General features: G+C 41.6%; 1 protein-coding gene across 1 annotated transcript in view; it reads left to right on the top strand.

The window, feature by feature from the left end:
• The window catches only part of SPG7 (SPG7 matrix AAA peptidase subunit, paraplegin), a 115,958-nt gene that overhangs the window by 75,750 nt on the left and 24,196 nt on the right, over positions 1–16,012 (top strand). The window contains 3 exon segments of the mRNA XM_053689791.1: positions 5,152–5,211; positions 5,213–5,309; positions 8,109–8,186. Coding sequence (XP_053545766.1) covers positions 5,152–5,211; positions 5,213–5,309; positions 8,109–8,186 — 235 coding nt within the window.

The following is a 16,012-nucleotide window of genomic DNA, read 5'->3' as shown; positions in this document are numbered from 1 at the left end:
GCTCTGCTTAAGGAGGTGTTATCTACTCTGGATGATTGTGAGAATTTGGTCATTCCAGAGAAATTATGTAAGATGGACAAGTTCCTAGAGGTCCCGGGGCCCCCCGAAGCTTTTCCTATACCCAAGCGGGTGGCGGACATTGTAAACCAAGAATGGGAAAGGCCCGGCATACCTTTTGTCCCTCCCCCTATTTTTAAGAAATTGTTTCCTATGGTCGACCCCAGAAAGGACTTATGGCAGACAGTCCCCAAGGTCGAGGGGGCGGTTTCTACTCTAAACAAACACACTACTATCCCTATAGAAGATAGTTGTGCTTTCAAAGATCCTATGGATAACAAATTAGAGGGTTTGCTTAAAAAGATGTTTGTTCAGCAAGGTTACCTTCTACAACCAATTTCATGCATTGTTCCTGTCACTACAGCAGCGTGTTTCTGGTTCGATGAACTAGAAAAGTCGCTCAATAAAGATTCTTCTTATGAGGAGATTATGGACAGAATTCATGCTCTCAAATTGGCTAACTCTTTTACTTTAGACGCCCCTTTGCAATTGGCTAGATTAGCGGCGAAAAATTCTGGGTTTGCTATTGTGGCGCGCAGAGCGCTTTGGCTAAAATCTTGGTCAGCGGATGCGTCTTCCAAGAACAAATTGCTTAACATTCCTTTCAAGGGGAAAACGCTGTTTGGCCCTGACTTGAAAGAGATTATTTCTGATATCACTGGGGGTAAGGGCCACGCCCTTCCTCAGGATAGGTCTTTCAAGGCTAAAAATAAACCACATTTTCGTCCCTTTCGCAGAAACGGACCAGCCCCAAGTGCTACATCCTCTAAGCAAGACGGTAATACTTCTCAAGCCAAGCCAGCCTGGAGGCCAATGCAAGGCTGGAACAAAGGTAAGCAGGCCAAGAAACCTGCCACTGCTACCAAGACAGCATGAGATGTTGGCCCCCGATCCGGGTCCGGATCTGGTGGGGGGCAGACTTTCTCTCTTCGCTCAGGCTTGGGCAAGAGATGTTCTGGATCCTTGGGCGCTAGAAATAGTCTCCCAAGGTTATCTTCTGGAATTCAAGGGGCTTCCCCAAAGACAGGCATTCTTACATTGTGTAGAAGACCTGTTAAAAATGGGAGTGATTCATCCTGTTCCATTAGGAGAACAAGGGATGGGATTCTACTCCAATCTGTTCATAGTTCCCAAAAAAGAGGGAACATTCAGACCAATCTTAGATCTCAAGATCCTAAACAAGTTTCTCAAGGTTCCATCGTTCAAAATGGAAACCATTCGGACAATTCTTCCTTCCATCCAGGAAGGTCAATTCATGACCACGGTGGATTTAAAGGATGCGTATCTACATATTCCTATCCACAAGGAACATCATCGGTTCCTAAGGTTCGCCTTTCTGGACAAGCATTACCAGTTTGTGGCACTTCCATTCGGATTAGCCACTGCTCCAAAAATTTTCACAAAGGTACTAGGGTCCCTTCTAGCGGTGCTACGACCAAGGGGCATTGCAGTAGTACCTTACTTGGACGACATACTGATTCAAGCGTCGTCCCTACCACAAGCAAAGGCTCATACGGACATTGTCCTGGCCTTTCTCAGATCTCACGGGTGGAAAGTGAACGTAGAAAAAAAGTTCTCTATCTCCGTCAACAGAGTTCCCTTCTTGGGAACAATAATAGACTCCTTAGAAATGAGGATTTTTCTGACAGAGGCCAGAAAATCAAAACTTCTAAGCTCTTGTCAAGTACTTCATTCTGTTCCTCTTCCTTCCATAGCGCAGTGCATGGAAGTAATAGGTTTGATGGTCGCGGCAATGGACATAGTTCCTTTTGCGCGAATTCATCTGAGACCATTACAACTGTGCATGCTCAGTCAGTGGAATGGGGGATTATACAGACTTGTCTCCGACGATACAAGTAGATCAGAGGACCAGAGATTCACTCCGTTGGTGGCTGACCCTGGACAACCTGTCACAGGGGATGAGCTTCCGCAGACCAGAGTGGGTCATTGTCAAGACCGACGCCAGTCTGGTGGGCTGGGGCGCGGTCTGGGAACTCCTGAAAGCTCAGGGTCTTTGGTCTCGGGAAGAATCTCTTCTCCCGATAAATATTCTGGAACTGAGAGCGATATTCAATGCTCTCAAGGCTTGGCCTCAGCTAGCAAAGGCCAAATTCATACGGTTTCAATCGGACAACATGACGACTGTTGCGTATATCAACCATCAGGGGGGAACAAGGAGTTTCCTGGCGATGGAAGAAGTGACCAAAATCATTCAATGGGCGGAGACCTCACTCCTGCCACTTGTCTGCAATCCACATCCCAGGAGTGGAAAATTGGGAAGCGGATTTTCTGAGTCGTCAGACATTTCATCCGGGGGAGTGGGAACTCCATCCGGAAATCTTTGCCCAAATTACTCAATTGTGGGGCATTCCAGACATGGATCTGATGGCCTCTCGTCAGAACTTCAAGGTTCCTTGCTACGGGTCCAGATCCAGGGATCCCAAGGCGACTCTAGTAGATGCACTAGTAGCACCTTGGACCTTCAACCTAGCTTATGTATTCCCACCGTTTCCTCTCATCCCCAGGCTGGTAGCCAGGATCAATCAGGAGAGGGCATCGGTGATCTTGATAGCTCCTGCGTGGCCACGCAGGACTTGGTATGCAGACCTGGTGAATATGTCATCGGCTCCACCATGGAAGCTACCTTTGAGACGGGACCTTCTTGTTCAAGGGTCCGTTCGAACATCCGAATCTGGCCTCACTCCAACTGACTGCTTGGAGATTGAACGCTTGATTTTATCAAAGCGAGGGTTCTCAGATTCTGTCATTGAATACTCTTGTTCAGGCCAGAAGCCTGTAACTAGAAAAATCTTGCCATAAAATATGGAAAAAATATATCTGTTGGTGTGAATCTAAAGGATTCCCATGGAACAAGATAAAAAATTCCTAAGATTCTATCCTTTCTTCAAGAAGGTTTGGAGAAAGGATTATCTGCAAGTTCTTTGAAGGGACAGATTTCTGCTTTATCTGTTTTTACTTCACAAAAAGCTGGCGGCTGTGCCAGATGTTCAAGCTTTTGTTCAGGCTCTGGTTAGAATCAAGCCTGTTTACAAACCTTTGACTCCTCCTTGGAGTCTCAATTTAGTTCTTTCAGTTCTTCAGGGGGTTCCGTTTGAACCCTTACATTCCGCAGATATTAAGTTATTATCTTGGAAAGTTTTGTTTTTGGTTGCAATTTCTTCTGCTAGAAGAGTTTCAGAGTTATCTGCTCTGCAGTGTTCTCCTCCTTATCTGGTGTTCCATGCAGATAAGGTGGTTTTGCGTACTAAACCTGGTTTTCTTCCGAAAGTTGTTCTAACAAAAACATTAACCAGGAGATAGTCGTGCCTTCTTTGTGTCCGAATCCAGTTTCAAAGAAGGAACGTTTGTTGCACAATTTGGATGTAGTTCGTGCTCCTAAATTCTATTTAGATGCTACAAAGGATTTCAGACAAACATCTTCCTTGTTTGTTGTTTATTCTGGTAAAAGGAGAGTCAAAAAGCAACTTCTACCTCTCTCTCTTTTTGGCTTAAAAGCATCATCAGATTGGCTTACGAGACTGCCCGGACGGCAGCCTCCTGAAAGATCACAGCTCATTCCACTAGGGCCGGGCTTCCACATGGGCCTTCAAGAACGAGGCTTCTGTTGATCAGATTTGTAAGCAGCGACTTGGTCTTCACTGCACACTTTTACTAAATTTTACAAATTTGATACTTTTGCTTCTTCTGAGGCTATTTTTGGGAGAAAGGTTTTGCAAGCCGTGGTGCTTCCATCTAGGTGACCTAATTTGCTCCCTTCCCATCATCCGTGTCCTAAGCTTTGGTATTGGTTCCCACAAGTAAGGATGACGCCGTGGACGGACACACCTATGTTGGAGAAAAACAGAATTTATGTTTACCTGATAAATTACTTTCTCCAACGGTGGTGTCCGGTTCCACGGCCCCCGCCCTCGGTTTCTTTTAATCGGGTCTGATAAATTATTTTTTTTAACTACAGTCACCACGGTATATATGATTTCTCCTATGCAAATATTCCTCCTTTACGTCGGTCGATATGACTGGGGAAGGCGGAGCCTAGGAGGGATCATGTGACCAGCTTTTGTGGGCTCTTTGCCATTTCCTGTTGGGGAAGAGAATATCCCACAAGTAAGGATTGACGCCGTGGACCGGACACACGTTGGAGAAAGTAATTTATCAGGTAAACATAAATTCTGTTTTTCCATCGCATTTTTGTTTGAAAAATGAGGAATACATTTATTCCTAAGCCAGTGTTTCTCAACTACTGTCCTCACGTACCCCCCCAACAGGCAGGTTTTCATTATAGCTGAACTAGAGCATAGGTGAAATATTCAGCTGATCAGTAACCATGGTTTCTAACCAGCTCTCACCCATCAGCTGATTATTTCACCTGTGCTCTAGTTCAGCTATAATGAAAACCAGCCTGTTGGGGTACCTTGAGGACTGTGGTTGAGAAACACTGTTCTAAACAAAGCTGGATGTTTCAACATTTATTAGTATGGAAAAAAGTGTTACCCTCTCAAACTTTCATAATATAATGTTTAATGTATATGTGTGAGACGTTTTTGTGTAAATAAAGTAGGATTAAATATAGATGCATTTTTATTTAAATAATATAGATTGTATAGGGATAAATAAAAATTCTTGCAAGAATGTTTGATTAAAAAATATACTTTTGTTTGCAAGAATCTGCTGTTTGAATATGTGCATCATTTTGTATATTTTGTTTTGTATTGCTGGTGTACGTTAGCATATACATGTTTCTCTTTGTATACAATATTGATCTGCTTTATACCTACCTGAAATTGCTGAGAAATTTGTACGGTCTAGCTGAACCTTTTAAACCCCTTAAGGTACCAGCGACGTACCCTGTATGTCGCTGCCTTTTTTTGGGACTTGATTGTTTTATAACGTGGTCCTTGCCACCAGCGTTGAGACTGCTCTATTCCACAAAGCTGCTGGAGGGAGGGCATTAATAGCGTGTTCTTGCTAGACTTGTGCTATTATGGCCTGAAAAAACCCCTTAACGACCAGTGACATACAGGGTACATTGTGGTCATTAAAGGGGTTAAAGAGGCTATTTTTTTATTGTAGGAGCCAGGATGATCTGAGGAAGGTGACTCGGGTGGCATACGCCATGGTGAAACGTATGGCATGGTGCCAGCATTGGACAGATATCTTTCCCGGACAGTGAATCCTCATCTGGCATAGGGAGACGACCATTCAGTCAAGGGCTACAAGATATGATGGACTATGTGAGTGGATTATATGGGATACAAGTTTAGAGCAAGAAACGTAGTGATATTGTTGTTGGGCTTTTCTTTGCGTTTTTTTTTTTAAATATATATATATAATCCTCCAAATAAGATGCACTCTCAGGTCTTTTTGCAAGGTGAATCAAAATCTTGCTGATGAAGGGGAAGATATCCCTGAAAACGTTTCATCAATAAACAAGATTTTGTTTCACCTTGCAAAAAGACCTGAGTGCATCTTATTTGGAGGATTATACTTTGCATGTTTTCACCCAGGCGGATGTCCCTAGGAGGGTAACACAGTTATTTGGACGGTATTATATTTATATTTATATATATATATATATATATATATATATATATATATATATATATATATATATATATATATATATATATATATATATATATATATATATAAAAGATTTAAACATTTAGCTACTCTATTAATGGCCTGTAAACTTGACCACCTAAACATTTTCATTTTTTACTGATGATATTTTTCACCTACTGCTGTCTGAATCCTGGACCATGGTTCCTTTTGTTTTTTAAAAATCTCTTGCTCTATTGTCTAGGTATGGTAGCATCCAGGTGTAGATCTGTAGGCCTTTAGGCATAATTTCAATCTCATTTTAAACTGATGTGGACTGTTTACATGTAGTAATTCAATATATAACACTAAAATATAAAACAAAAGTGCATTGGAGCCTTTCGCAGTTAAATAGAGGAAAACATGTAAACGCATATTTATGCAATATTCATATTTAATAAAGTGTTTAACTGTGTATTTACTGGAAGTATTTCAGATTCCAATGTTCTTCACATAGTGGAATATGTTCGAAGTAGATATTCCTATGTATAAATCTGTGTGTGTATGTATATATATATATATATATATATATATATATATATATATATATATATATATATATATATATATATATATATATATATATATATATATTCAAGTATAGATATATATATATATATATATATATAGATATATATATATATATATATATTCAAGTATAGATATATATTCATGTAAAGATATATATTGTACCAAAATACCATCAGATATATGTAGAAATATGTATTTATGAATAAATGGAACAAAAAGCGGAGTTAGTATGCGAGCGGGAGCATTAAATACCGCTCCACTTGTAATCTGGCCCTTGTTAGATACAATTAGAAATACATAAATAGTTCACCTTCTACTCATTTCATAATTATCTCGAGTTTAATAGGTTAATCATTCATTGTTTTTTTTTTAATTTTATTTTTAAATAATTTTTTGAGGTTTTGCGAAAGACAAGAACATAAAAAAAGACATACAATAAATATTCTATAGTATAAATGACAAGATTTCAGATGAACACAGTACAATGATATATATTAGAAGGAAGATAATTTACCAAACATGGATTTCTGAAACCTCCATTTTGTGTTTTTTAAAAGCATTAATGGAGGACTAATTATTGTACCACTTATGTGCCCTATGATGTAGGTAGCACTGGTGGGGCATGAAAGTCCTATAAAATTGGAACCTCCTTTTTCTAAATTCGGGGGCTTAAGCTGGAATTATAGGGCTGCTCTTGGACCCTACCTTACTCAGTTATGTTGTAATGGGGAGTCTAGCAATGATTTAGGCAACTCTTAGACTATAAGAATATATATAAGATAGAATGTTTCACAAAGACCTAGGTTACAGCAGTATATGTTAAATATGGGTCTAAAAGCCTGGTCAAGAAAGGGGTAATCTTTAAGTGTACGGTTAGTCTGAGACTGCTTTTGGGATATTGTGTAGCTAATAGATATCTGAGCAGGTGCTGAGAAGAAAAAATGTGTTCCTTGTTCAGAGAGGAATTGCCTGGTATTTCGGCGCTGGACTGACCGTAATAGGCGGGATCAGACTGATATACTACAGGAAAGTTCTTCTCTGTGAAAAGCATTACTGGGCTAAAAGAAGCTGCACCCAGGTGGTAAATCGCCATAGAACAGGCTAACAATAGTATTGAGCCAGTTGTTCGTTCCTGTAAGTGTGCTTCTCTCTGTGTGTATTTAGTCTCCCTATGGGAAAAAGGGGAAACCAGACGTGGACTCCTTGCTCAGTGTGCTTAGAGGAACATGGCTACACCTCACTGACGAGGCCCAATGAAGGATGAAATGATCGTCTGGGGTTGCTGTGTTCCTTGTTCAGAGAGGAATTGCCTGGTATTTCAGCGCTTGACTGACCGTAATAGGCGGGATCAGACTGATATACTACAGGAAAGTTCTTCTCTGTGAAAAGCATTACTGGGCTAAAAGAAGCTGCACCCAGGTGGTAAATCTCTGGCCTACGATATTTAAATTGTGGCCTAAGCCCATACCACTGGAGAGGCAAGTACTGGGTAGGCTGCTTCCACCTAATTTTCTGTTTACTCTTGGAGGAATCTCTGACTGCCTACCTAGCTTACCTATTATTATTGTTGATAAAGTGTAAGTAATGTGCATTGCACCCAAGTAAGTTAATTCATTAAGAAATATATCAGAGTATGTGTCTTCTAATTTGGCTACATACTAAACTAGTTTGCATAGAAAATGGTATAACATGAAGAAAAAGTAAAATTGAAACAATATCTACCACAAAATGAGAACTTATTTCTTATTGTTCAGAACTTTTATTTTGGTATATGGAAATAAAGATTAATGGATTGAATATTTAAATACTGTAATAATAATATAAATAATTATATAATTATTGAATGGAATATATTATATAATCTTACTAAACTTACTAGTATCCTTCATTCAATGTTACAGGAAGCTCAGCGGTTGGTTTCAACAGCGTACAGACAGACAGAGAAACTGCTACTGGACAACAGGGACAAGTTACTGATGGTGAGAATGGTGTCTGATGACTTGCAGCATACGTTGATATCCTTCAACAGGAAACCCCCCCACAAAGCACTAAAGAGAAAGCGTGTTAACTTCATAAAAAGCAGCTTTGAGTATTTCTGAAGAAATTAATACTGTATCTCCATTGTATGCGTGTAGCTCTGACTTCCTATTACAAAGTTATATATTTAACGCTTTGGGTACAGAATCACCTGTTATGGGGGATGAGTTTGATATCAAACTTTAGCACATTAGCACCAATATTATATATTCTTAACCTACTGTAGCTAGAAAGATTTCTACCTACCTGCATGTTGCATGGGATCATTAAATCCCCTGGAGACTCAGAGTACTGTTATAAATGCTACGTTTATAACCAGTCTAATTCACCCTGCAATAATGATTTCTCATCATTTTGTTCATTCCTTGAGCTTTAGCTTATAACTGCCTGGGGTTTTTTAGCCCCACAACATCAAACTAAATTAAAGGGACATAAAACCCAAACATTTTCTTTCATGATTTAGATGGAGCATACAATTTTAAACAACTTTCCAATTTACTTATATTATTTAATTTGCTTCCTTCTCTTGTCCTTTGCTGAAAGGTTTATCTATGGAGCAGCAAAGAACCTAGGTTCTACTTGCTGATTGGTGGATGCATATATATACCGATTGTCATTGGCTCACTCGTGTTCAGTCAGAAACCAGAAGTGCGTTGTTGCTCATTCAACAAAGCATACCAAGAGAACGAAGAAAAATGTAATAGGAGTAAATTAGAAAGTTGCATAAATGTCATGCTCTATCTGAATCCTGAAAGAAAAAATGTGGGTTTCATATCCCTTTAATGATTGTAATTAGACCACCGTTTAAGAATAAATGTGTAAAAAGGATTAGAATCCTCCAGACTCCTAAAATAAAATAGCATTGCGACGTTTTGGTGAAGCTATTGCCCACTTTATCAAATCTGTGATTTCTTGTATTCCACAACCATCATATTCTACATCATAATGCCAGGGAACAATAAATATTAGAAAGTAGTGGATATATCAGAACAAGAAATAAGCCGTTGAGGTCTTAATCCACAAGAAACCTTTCAGTATAAGTGGTGAATTGTATGTAGCCTTAAAGGGACATAAAACCCAAACTTTTATGATTTATATAGAGCATACATTTTCTTTCCTATGGCATGGAGAGTCCACGACTTCATTCCAATTACTAGTGGGAATTTAACTCCTGGCCAGCAGGAGGAGGCAACGAGCACCCCAGCAGAGCTGTTAAGTGTCAGTTCCCTTACCCATAACCCCCAGTCATTCTTTGCCTTTGTGATCGGGAGGATGGCGAAGATGTGTGTCTGAGAAGGGTTTAATCCTTTAATGGGTACTTTTCCCTGCAAGCAAGGATTAGGGTCTAGCTGTGTCCACGTCAGTCTCTTTAGTAAGAGTAGTGTGGTGGCTTTTAGCAGTTAGAAGGCAGTGAGGTAGTCTTTGCTTTACTTCTAACACCTTTGCTACTCCTTTGCAGAAAGCCAGGGTTGGTTACTCTGTTCTTTCTTTTCCTTCAGGTCTCTGACAGGGAATGGAGTGCCCGTCATTCCTAAGTAGCTGTTGTCTGCCCTGCAGCTGGATCCACAGGTAAGTGCCTTTGCCTTCTAGGTACTGAATTTTGGGACATAGTCTATCCTTTTTTTATTGAGGGTACATTAATGGGCAGTTTTGCAGGCACTTTGTATGTTTTCTGTGACTGAGAGAGACTTAAGGGGTTCATGAAAATCTATGCTTGGAGTATCCCTTTATTTAACACTGGCTGAAGGGTTATTAAGGGTTATTAAGGGTTTTTTAATATTTTCCCCTTCTTTATACAGCTCTGTACGGGTTAAGGGATTTAAATTTTTTTTTTCCCTTTTACTTTCGTTTTGAGCCATTAGAAACGCGCGCTTGTAATACCTGTGATGCCGTTTCTTTTTCTTAAACCCGCTCAGATGACTCTCCGCTCTTGTTAGTCTTGGAGTTTAGACTTTGTGGCTGGTGATTGACGATCGGATCGTCTGACAGGAGCTGAGGAACTACTTCCTATTACTAGTGGTGCTTTTCAGTTCCCGGAACGGTAGTGTCAGGGTTTTTTCCTGTTTTGTTTGCCATGTGCTGCTGGCAGCCATTTTACTCACCTCTCTTGCTCACTCTGGGGCATACTGTGTGATGCTGCTCAATTCCTGCACTTCCTTTTATGGCCAGACTGCTGTACATCATCAGTGTGAGACAGGATGCAGTCTCAGAATTGTGATGTCATCACATACTATTTAAAGGACCTCTGTTCAGTATGCTTTGCCATTACGTTGTCTCAAACCTGTTTGTGAGAGCAAAGAATGACCCAGCTCATATATGTCTATTTCCAGAGCCTGGAGGGAAGAGTTGAGTAACCTTTCTCCAACATAGGTGTGTCCGGTCCACGGCGTCATCCTTACTTGTGGGATATTCTCTTCCCCAACAGGAAATGGCAAAGAGCCCAGCAAAGCTGGTCACATGATCCCTCCTAGGCTCCGCCTACCCCAGTCATTCTCTTTGCCGTTGTACAGGCAACATCTCCACGGAGATGGCTTAGAGTTTTTTAGTGTTTAACTGTAGTTTTTTATTATTCAATCAAGAGTTTGTTATTTTAAAATAGTGCTGGTATGTACTATTTACTCAGAAACAGAAAAGAGATGAAGATTTCTGTTTGTATGAGGAAAATGATTTTAGCACCGTAACTAAAATCCATGGCTGTTCCACACAGGACTGTTGAGAGCAATTAACTTCAGTTGGGGGAACAGTGTGCAGTCTCTTACTGCTTGAGGTATGACACATTCTAACAAGACGATGTAATGCTGGAAGCTGTCATTTTCCCTATGGGATCCGGTAAGCCATGTTTATTAAGATAGTAAATAAGGGCTTCACAAGGGCTTATTAAGACTGTAGACTTTTTCTGGGCTAAATCGATTCATTATTAACACATATTTAGCCTTGAGGAATCATTTATTCTGGGTATTTTGATATGATTATATCGGCAGGCACTGTTTTAGACACCTTATTCTTTAGGGGCTTTCCCTAATCATAGTCAGAGCCTCATTTTCGCGCCGGTATGGCGCACTTGTTTTTGAGGACAGCATGGCATGCAGCTGCATGTGTGTGGAGCTCTGATACATTGAAAAGTCTTTCTGAAGGCATCATTTGGTATCGTATTCCCCTTTGGGCTTGGTTGGGTCTCAGCATGCAGATTCCAGGGACTGTAAAGGAGGGTTAAATATAAAAACGGCTCCGGGTTCCGTTATTTTAAGGGTTAAAGCTTCCAAAATTTGGTGTGCAATACTTTTAAGGGCATTAAGACACTGTGGTGAAATTTTGGTGAATTTTGAACAATTCCTTCATACTTTTTCGCAATTGCAGTAAGTAAAAGTGTGTTTAGTTTAAAATTTAAAGTGACAGTAACGGTTTTTATTTTAAAAACGTTTTTTGTGCTTTGTTATCAAGTTTATGCCTGTTTACATGTCTGAACTACCAGATAGATTGTGTTCTGACTGTGGGGAAACCAAGGTTCCTTCTCATTTAACTATATGTATTTTATGTCATAAAAAAATTTAGTAAAAATGATGCCCAGATGATTCCTCAAGTGAGGGGAGTAAGCATGGTACTGCATCATCCCCTCCTTCGTCTACACCAGTCTTGCCCATACAGGAGGCCCCCTAGTACATCTAGTGCGCCAATACTCCTTACTATGCAACATTTAACGGCTGTAATGGATAATTCTATCAAAAAATTTTTAGCCAATATGCCCACTTATCAGCGAAAGCGCGACTGCTCTGTTTTAGAAAATTCTGTAGAGCATGAGAAACGCTGATGATATGGTTTCTGAAGGGCCCCCTACCCAGTCTGAGGGGGCCAGGGAGGTTTTGTCTGAGGAGAAATTTCAGATTCAGGAAACATTTCTCAACAAGCTGAACCTGATGTGATTACTTTTAAATTTAAGTTGGAACATTCTCCGCGCTCTGCTTAAGGAGGTGTTATCCAATTTGGATGATTGTGATTATCTGGTCATTCCAGAACCACATATGTAAAATGGAAAAGTTCTTAGAGGCCCCGGGGCCCCCCGATGCTTTTCCTATATCCAAGCGGGTGGCGTACATTGTTAGTAAAAGAATGGGACAGGCCCGGTATACCTTTAGTACCCTCCCCCCATATTTATTAAAATTGTTTTCCTATAGTCGACCCCAGAAAGGACTGATGGCAGACAGTCCCCAAGGTCGAGGGGGCGGTTTCTACTCTACACAAGCGCGCCACTATACCCTAGAAGATAGTTGTGCTTTCCAAGATCCTATGGATAAAAAATTAGAAGGTCTGCTAAAGATGTTTTGTTCAGCAAGGTTCCCTTCTATCAACCAATTGCATGCATTGTCCTGTCACTGCAGCCGCGTGTTTCTAGTTTGATGAGCTAGGAAAGGCGATTATTAGTAATTCTTCTTCTTATGAGAGATTATGGACAGAATTCGTGCTCTTAAATGGGCTAATTCTTTCACCCTAGACGCCACCTTGCAATTGGCTAGGTTAGCGGCGAAAAAATTCTGGGTTTGCTATTGCGGCGCAGAGCGCTTTGGTAAAGCGTCTTCCAAGAACAAATTGCTTGACATTCCTTTCAAGGGAAAACACATCTTTGGCCCTGACTTGAAAGAGATTATCTCTGATACTCATGGGGGCAAGGGCCACGCCCTTCCTCAGGATAGGGTCTTTTCAAGACCAAAAATAAACCTAAGTTCGTCCCTTTCGCAGTAACGGAATCAGCCCCAAGGGCTACGTCTCTAAGCAGGAAGGTAATACTTCTCAAGCCAATCCAGCCTGGAGACCTATGCAAGGCTGGAAACAAAGGAAAGCAGGCCAGGAAACCTGCCACTGCTACCAAGACAGCATGAAATGCGGGGCCCCCGATCCGGGACCGGATCTGGTGGGGGGCAGACCTCTCTCTCTTCGCTCAGGCAAGAGATGTTCTGGATCCTTGGGCGCTAGAAATAGTCTCCCAAGGTTATTCTCTGGAGTTCAAGGGGCTTCCTCCAAGGGGGAGGTTCCACAGGTCTCAGTTGTCTTCAGACCACATAAGAAGACAGGCATTCTTACATTGGGTAGAAGACCTGCTAAAAATGGGAAGTGATTCACCCTGTTCCATTAGGAGAACAAGGGATGGGGGTTCTACTCCAATCTGTTCATAGTTCCCAAAAAAGAGGGAACGTTCAGACCAATCTTAGATCTCAAGATCTTGAACAAGTTTCTCAAGGTTCCATCGTTCAAGATGGAAACCATTCGAACACTTCTTCCTTCCATCCAGGAAGGTCAATTCATGACCAAGGTGGATTTCAAGGATGCGTATCTACTATTCCTATCCACAAGGAACATCATCGGTTTCCTAAGGTTTGCATTCCTGGACAAGCATTTCCAGTTCGTGGCATTTTCTTTCGGATTAGCCACTGCTTCTAGGATTTTCTCATAGGTACTAGGGTCCCTTCTGGCGGTGCTAAGACCAAGGGGCATTGCTGTAGTACCTTACTTGGACGACAATCTGATTCGAGCGTCGTCCCCTTCTCAAGTAAAGGCTCACACGGACATTGTCCTGGCCTTTCTCAGATCTCACGGATGGAAAGTGAACGTGGAAAAGGAGTTCTCTATCTCCGTCAACGAGGGTTCCCTTCTTGGGAACTATAATAGACTCCTTAGAAATGAGGATTTTTCTGACAGAAGCCAGAAAAACAAAACTTCTAGACTCTTGTCGGATACTTCATTCCGTTCCTCTCCTTCCATAGCGCAGTGCATGGAAGTGATAGGTTTGATGGTAGCGGCAATGGACATAGTTCCTTTTGTGCGCATTCATCTAAGACCATTACAACTGTTCATGCTCAGTCAGTGGAATGGGGACTATTCAGACTTGTCTCCGAAGATACAAGTAAATCAGAGGACCAGAGATTCATTCCGTTGGTGGCTGTCCCTGGACAACCTGTCACAAGGGATGACCTTCCGCAGACCAGAGTGGGTCATTGTCACGACCGACGCCAGTCTGATGGGCTGGGGCGCGGTCTGGGGATCCCTGAAAGCTCAGGGTCTTTGGTCTCGGGTAGAATCTCTTCTACCGATAAATATTCTGGAACTGAGAGCGATATTCAATGCTCTCAAAGCTTGGCCTCAGCTAGCGAGGGCCAAGTTCATACATCAACCATCAGGGGGGAACAAGGAGTTCCCTAGCGATGGAAGAAGTGACCAAAATCATTCTATGGGCGGAGTCTCACTCCTGCCACCTGTCTGCTATCCACATCCCAGGAGTGGAAAATTGGGAAGCGGATTTTCTGAGTCGTCAGACATTGCATCCGGGGGAGTGGAACCTCCATCCGGAAATCTTTGCCCAAGTCACTCAACCGTGGGGCATTCCAGACATGGATCTGATGGCCTCTCTCGTCAGAACTTCAGAGTTCCTTTACTACGGGTACAGATCCAGGGATCCCAAGGCGGCTCTAGTGGTTGCACTAGTAGCACCTTGGACCTTCAAACTAGCTTATGTGTTCCCGCCGTTTCCTCTCATCCCCAGGCTGGTAGCCAGGATCAATCAGGATGAGGGCGTCGGTGATTTTGATAGCTCCTGCGTGGCCACGCAGGACTTGGTATGCAGATCTGGTGAATATGTCATCGGCTCCACCATGGAAGCTACCTTTGAGAGACCTTCTTGTTCTAGGTCCGTTCGACCCACATCCAGCTGACTGCTTGGAGATTGAACGCTTGATCTTATTCAAAGCGAGGGTTCTCAGATTCTGTTATTAATACTTCTTGTTCAGGCCCTGAAAGCCTGTAACCAGAAAAATTACCACATAATTTGGTATATCTGTTGGTGTGAATCTGCAGGATTCCCTGGGACAAGGTTAAGATTCCTAAGAGTCTATCCTTCCTTCGAGAAGGATTGGAAAAAAGGATTATCTGCAAGTTCCTTGATGGGACAGATTTCTGCCTTGTCTGTGTTACTTCACAAAAAGCTGGCAGCTGTTGCCAGATGTTCTAGCCTTTGTTCAGGCTTCTGGTTAGAATCAAGCCTGTTTACAAAATTTTGACTCCTCCTTGGAGTCTCAACCTAGTTCTTTTCAGTTCTTCAGGGGTTCCGTTTGAACCCTTACATTCCGTTGATATTATGTTATTATCTTGGAAAGTTTTGTTTTTGGTTGCAATTTCTTCTGCTAGAAGAGTTTCAGAATTATCTGCTCTGCAGTGGTTCTTCTCCTTAATCTGGTGTTCCATGCAGATAAGGTGGTTTTGCGTACTAAACCTGGTTTTCTTCCAAAAGTTGTTTCAACAAAAACCTATAACCAGGAGATGTTGTGCTTTCTTTTGTGTCCTAATCCAGTTTCAAAGAAGGAACGTTTGTTGCACAACTTGGATGTAGTTCGTGCTCTCAAATTTTACTTAGCAGCTTCTAAGGATTTCAGACAAACTTTGTCTTTGTTTGTTGTTTATTCTGGTAACGAGGGAGAGGTCAAAAGCAACTTCTACCTCTCTCTCCTTCTGGATTAAAAGCATTATCCGATTGGCTTATGAGACTGCCGGACGGCAGCCTCCTGAAAGAATCACAGCTCACTCCACTAGGGATGTGGCTTCCCACATGGCCTTCAAGAACGAGGCTTCTGTTGATCAGATATGTAAGGCAGCGAGCTTGGTCTTCACTGCACACTTTTTCTAAATTTTACAAATTTGATACTTTTGCTTCTTCTGAGGCTATTTTTGGGAGAAAGGTTTTGCAAGCCGTGGTGCCTTCCATTTAGGTGACCTGATTTGCTCC

Source organism: Bombina bombina, chromosome 1, assembly GCF_027579735.1.
Source record: "Bombina bombina isolate aBomBom1 chromosome 1, aBomBom1.pri, whole genome shotgun sequence".
NCBI classification, from domain to species: domain Eukaryota; kingdom Metazoa; phylum Chordata; class Amphibia; order Anura; family Bombinatoridae; genus Bombina; species Bombina bombina.
This window is presented reverse-complemented; position numbering and strand designations above follow the sequence as displayed.